Source organism: Galeopterus variegatus, unplaced genomic scaffold (assembly GCF_000696425.1).
Source record: "Galeopterus variegatus unplaced genomic scaffold, G_variegatus-3.0.2 Scaffold2188, whole genome shotgun sequence".
Lineage (NCBI taxonomy): Eukaryota > Metazoa > Chordata > Mammalia > Dermoptera > Cynocephalidae > Galeopterus > Galeopterus variegatus.
Genome location: NW_007728299.1, coordinates 33008 through 38957, shown reverse-complemented (window position 1 = coordinate 38957; position 5950 = coordinate 33008). Strand labels below are relative to the sequence as shown.

Genomic DNA, 5950 nt, shown 5'->3' with positions numbered 1-5950 from the left:
TCTTTCATGCTACAGATCTGTGTAGTTACTGCTTGTCACATAGTCAAGATAGAAGTGAATAAGTTAAACAGGAAGAAAACTCTTTTATTTTCCCTCTGGTAACAAGACAAGGAAACTTCTGCAAACTCCATCCTTAGCCATTTTCCCATTCTGTTTCTTTGACTGGTTTTTAACTGAAAGTTATAATGTTTCTATCCTCAGGTGCTAAATTAGTATTGTTGGGGACATATGAGGGACCTTTGCAGTTTTAGGAGGTGAGGGGCAGTTTTTTTTATCCACTAGCTTTGCCTGCCTCTGTTCACCAACCAGAAGCAACCCCAAGCCCGCCCAGTGAGGAGGTGGCATGGGCTGGATGAGGCAGGGGAAACAACCTCCACCCCGGCTCAGCCTCTACTCCATGGGTGGGAGGGACTGGGGACCAGGGCTGCCTGCTGAGATGACCGCCCTCCTCCTGCAGACTCATCCTCCTCATCTCACACATGCTCTTCCAACTCTCAAATCAGATGTAGGGACCTTTACAATCGGACTTCTGCTGCTAGTAACATGGCAAATGCAGAATCTGGCTTCTCGGCAAGGACTTCTGGCTTGTCAAACTCAATCACCTGAAAGTTGGAGAAGAACTGAAATTGTCAGGAAAGATCCACCCACCCAGAAGCCCAAACCACTGAAACCTCTGGGGAGGTGAAGCCAACAAAAGCTTCCTGCACCTTCCCATTTTCCATGACCAGGACGCGGTCACAGTTGAGAACTGTGTTTAAGCGGTGGGCGATAGTCAACACTGTGCAGCCTTTGAAGGCATCTTTGATGGTGCTCTGAACAAGGGTGTCCATCCTAGAGTCCATGGAGGCAGTGGCTTCATCAAGGAGAATGATCTGTTGAGGAAAGAACACTGTACAAGTTACACTAAGCCAAAGCTGTACTGAGAGGGAAATGTATAGTCTTGGCTCTATTAAAAGGAAAAGAGGGCCAGCCCATGGCTCACTTGGGAGAGTGTGGTGCTGATAACACCAAGGCCATGGGTTTGGATCCCTATATAGGGATGGCCGGGTTGCTCACTTGGGAGAGCGTGGTGCTGACAACACCGAGTCAAGGGTTAAGATACCCTTACTGGTCATCTTTAAAAAAAATAATAAATAAAAGAAAAAGAAAAGAAGAAAAGCTGAAAAGTAATGAGCTAAGCATACATCTCAAAAAGTCAGAAAAAGACCCAAATAAACATCACCTCCATCTCCCTCAGAGGGACTTGCTGGAGGAACAAGGCTGTACATTCTTTACTCCTCTTTTTAAGTGGTTTATTCTAACCCTAAACACTGGTAGGAAGAAACACCACACAGGCTTTATGTACTGTGCTAACATGAGTCAGCATGAGGTGTAACAGCACTAATATTTCCTATTGCTGCTATAACAAATTGCCACCAACTTAGAGATGTCATGCAAATTTATCTTACAGTTCTAGAAGTTAGAAGTCCTAAAGCCACGATATTTTCAGGTCTGTATTCCTTCTCCTGGCTCTAGGGAAGTCCTGCATTTTCTAGCTTTTAGGGGCCACCTGCTTTCCTTGGTTCACGGCCTCTTCCTGGCATTACATTTCCTTCTTTCTCTTTGACTCTCCTGCCTCCTTCTTATAAAGGCCCACCCAGATCCAGGATAATCTCCCCATCTCAAGATCTTTAACTTAGTCACATCTGCAAGTCCCTTTTGCCAAGTGTCAGGACATGGATATTTGCGGGGAAGGGGCATTATTCTGCCTACCACTGCACTGACTTAATTTTGCAAATCAGAGCGCTTGAACTCAGCTCCTAACTCTGCATGATCTTGGCCACGTTACATAACTTCCCCTATTATGAGCATGAAATACACAGACGACACATAAACCACTTAGCAGTGCCACAGCAGGCACCGATTACATGCTGGTTCCCTTTCCCCTGCCATTAGCACAATGGGTTACACCTTTGGTGAGGATTCAGAGAATGGGATTTCTAAGGCAACAGCAATCTCTTCCTCAAAATCAGTAAGCAAGGGTGGTTAAGTCACTAAGAAAAATTGGTATCAATTTTACAGTTCTCATATCCTCGGGTTACACCTTTGGTGAGGATTCAGAGAATGGGATTTCTAAGGCAACAGCAATCTCTTCCTCGAAATCAGTAAGCAAGGGTGGTTAAGTCACTAAGAAAAATTGGTATCAATTTTACAGTTCTCATATCCTCACATTCTGATGGCCTTTTCAGGTGTCCTGGGTACTGTTTATCAGGACTCAGAATTGTTCAGGGACAAAGGGGAAAAGTTGAGAGGCAGATTTTTCAAACTTAAACCACTTTGGAGAGCAGAGAGAATGCCTAAGGAAGACCTCCCAGGGGGACACGCTGGGGAAAAAGGTGCTATTGCTGTAAATGGCTGTTATTTTTCAATTGTCTTAAGGAAAAGTGACTGGTTTTTAAATGGTGCAATTGCTCTCTCTTTGCTGAAAGACGGACACGTGGCTCTACCTCCTGGACTGAGTGGTGCCGCAGGAAATATCCAAAATTTGATCAATCCATTTTCCGTGCTGTGTCCTTACTTTTGAATTACGGAGAAGTGCTCGGGCCATACAAAGCAGCTGCCGTTCCCCTACTGAGAAGTTTTCTCCATTTTCTGTGACTTCTGCCTGTAATTTTTCTGGGAGTTTCATTATCTATAAAACACAGAAAATGCTGCATTTATGTGGATGATCTATAAAATCACCCTGCATCATCTGTATTGATTGCCCCCTTCTCTTGCATTCATCAGCGTGCTTTATTTTACTGTGGGAAAGAAAGTGCGAAACAACAATCATTTCAATATTGCAAACAGGCACCAGGGAAAGACCAGGGAGTAGGCGGACATTAATAATTTAAAATCACAGTATGACTCATAGATCCCCATAGACAACTCTCCAAAAGAGTACAAATAATGCACATGCGGTTCCAGAGAACTCACAAGCAAGTGGAAATGGCTTTCAGGGTGGCTATTTCCACGGACAAAATTGAGATGGGACGGGAGAGTTTTCTGGTCATCAGAGAAGGGTAAGACAGGGCTTGACTTATGCAGTGTGACAAGTTAAAGTGGCTCTGGGTGATGCTCCCCTTGGTATCGAATCCTAGAAAAATATCCCCTGGGGCTGCAGAGGTGCTCATGCTCCCCTGCTGACCCCAACTGGGGCTGCAACTCTTATAGGACAGGGTCCCCTCTCACAGATGGTTCAATCCACTCAAATCAACCATACTTTCCATTCCTGGAACATGCCCCTTCCTGCCCTCCCCCCGCAATCTTTCTAAGGCCTGTCTGTTCTGATAAGCAAATGAGGCATGGACTTAGGTTCAAGTCTTTATTCTGCTACTTGCTAGCCAGGACATGTTACTTTTCTGAGCTTTAATTTCTGCATCTCTAAAATTACGGGTAGGAGTACCAACCTCAGAGGGTGGTAGTAAGGATCAAGTGAGTTAATGCATGTAGAGCTCTTGACTGGATCATTGCAGAGCCCTAGTAAACATTATCTGTTGTTGCTTTTATTAATAATAAAGAGCAAATGAGGATTGCATTCCACTGACTTATGTGGTGCCTGCAGATAAACCTGGCCAAATGCTGGCCCCAGTGCGTGTCAAATTGAAACCTGGGCCAGTTATCTGGGGCACTGGTCCTGGGATGCAGACTCATCCTGGACACCCGAGAGACCTACCGTGTCTCTCATGAACGTTCTCTCCAGAACCTGCCAGAGCATCTCGTCGGTGTGACTCTCAAAGGGATCCAAGTTATACCTGCAGTGAAGAAGAGGAGAGGGAGCTGGATTTCTGAGGATCAGAATGTGGGGGAGTGGGTTTTCTGCAGCAGGTGAGAGAGAATAGGAGGTGATGTGTGATGACCCTGCAGCTCAAGAGCAGTGCCCAGCCCAGGACAAAGGCCCATGAAACACTGACCTCAGGCCTCGAGCCCAAGGACCCACAACTCTGTGACAGAGCAGAGACCACCGAGGCAGGCAGGGAAAGGCAAAACCCCACTGAGAGACACTCAGGAGAACACGCCTGGGCCTCTCAGCATGCAGCAGAGTGGGTCTGACCTGACACAGTGTGTTGGCAGAGAGTGAGGGAAAGTGAGCAACTCAGTCTGGTACTCCGTTCACTTGACCTTCAGAAGCAAGAGGTACATCTACAGCTCCCAAGGCCTCACAGAGGCTGGAGCATCTCAGAGGCAGGAAGTGAGTCTGTTTCAAGATGCAGAATGTGTTTTTCATGCAACAAGCTCTAAATACAGTAAACACAGTTCCCCTAGTTTATCTGGTGCTCAGTGGGAGATATGTCCCTCCCATTAGAGGGACAGCCACTACACTGGACTGATTGACAAACTGTGGCTTTCTTCTTGCAACTGGACATCGGATCTTGAGCCCCAGAGAAGTTGTAACCCTACTGTTCTTCCACTGAAAAGAGCCTCTGTTCACTCCATAGTGCGAATGAATTCTTCCCAATAGATAGCTACATACATATGGTAACCATTTACGAGGGAACTTCAGAAAGGTTGTAGAAAAATGGAATTAAAAAATACAAATGAGAAAAGTAAACTTTATTTCTCATTATAAGCTCCACCAAGCTCAAGACACATTTATAAGTGATGATACCAGCCATTTAGTCCATCCCTAAAGAACTGAGGGTCCTGCGAATTTAACCATGTCAATGCAGTTTTTTTTACATTATGAACTGAAGAAAAATGGGTGCCCTTTAAAGATGTTTTAAGATTAGAAAACAAAAACAGGCCAGAAGGAGCCAAATCAGGACTGTAAGGTGGATGCTTAATGATGTCCCGTTCAAACTCTCACAAAATTGCCAATGTCTGATGAGAAGATTGAGCAGGAGCACTGTTATGGTGCAGAAGGATTCTCTGGTGAAGCTTTCCTGGGTGTTTTCTGCTAAAGCTTTTGTGAACTTTCTCAAAACACTCATAAGAAGAAGATGTGATTATCCTTTGGCCCTCCAGAGTCAAACAGTAAAATGGCTTGAGCATCCCAAAAAAGCATTGCCATGATCTTTGCTCTTGACTGGTCCACTTTTGCTTTGACTGGAAACTTCCATCCCAAAGCAAAAAAAAAAAAAAAAAAAAAAGAGAGAGAAAACAAAAACAGGCCAGAAGGAGCCAAATCAGGACTGTAAGGTGGATGCTTAATGATGTCCCGTTCAAACTCTCACAAAATTGCCCATGTCTGATGAGAAGATTGAGCAGGAGCACTGTTATAGTGCAGAAGGATTCTCTGGTGAAGCTTTCCTGGGTGTTTTCTGCTAAAGCTTTTGTGAACTTTCTCAAAACACTCATAAGAAGAAGATGTGATTATGCTTTGGCCCTCCAGAGTCAAACAGTAAAATGGCTTGAGCATCCCAAAAAAGCATTGCCATGATCTTTGCTCTTGACTGGCCCACTTTTGCTTTGACTGGAAACTTCCACCCCTTAATAACCATGGCTTTGATTGTGCTTTCTCTTCAAGATCCCACTGGTAAAGCCATGTGTCACCTCCTGTTACAGTTCTTCAAAGAAATGCTTCAGGATCTTGATCCCACTTGTTTAAAATTTCCATCGAGAGCTCTGCTCCTGTCAGCAGCTGATCTGGGCACAACAGTTTTGGCACCCATTGAGCAGAAAGTTTGCTCAACTGTAGTTTTTCAATCAGAATTGGGTGTGCTGAATCAATGGAGATGTCTATGGTGTTGGCTATTGTTTCCTGCTATTAATCATTGGTCCCCTTCAATTAGGGCATGAATGAGATTAATTTTTCTCTTCCAAATTGTAGATGGCACAAGATAGTACAAGTTCATTTTGGCACAAAAAATTTTTGAAATCCATGCATACTTTTTTCATAATGCACATTTTCCATGATCTTTTTGGAGACCCCTCCTATTTTATTGCACAAACTGTGGTACTTTTGAGAGTGGCCATTGCTAAACCTGATGCT

The 5950-nt window shown here is 44.4% G+C and overlaps 1 protein-coding gene across 1 annotated transcript in view; it reads right to left on the bottom strand.

Moving 5' to 3' along the window:
• Positions 1-515: 515 nt before the first annotated feature.
• LOC103597078 (multidrug resistance-associated protein 9) overlaps positions 516-5950 on the bottom strand; it is a gene marked incomplete at its 5' end in the record, with an annotated part of 36008 nt that continues 30573 nt past the window's right edge. Inside the window, 4 exons of the mRNA XM_008580877.1 lie at positions 516-602; positions 708-872; positions 2558-2671; positions 3695-3773. Coding sequence (XP_008579099.1) covers positions 516-602; positions 708-872; positions 2558-2671; positions 3695-3773 — 445 coding nt within the window. The remainder of the gene's footprint in view (positions 603-707; positions 873-2557; positions 2672-3694; positions 3774-5950) is intronic.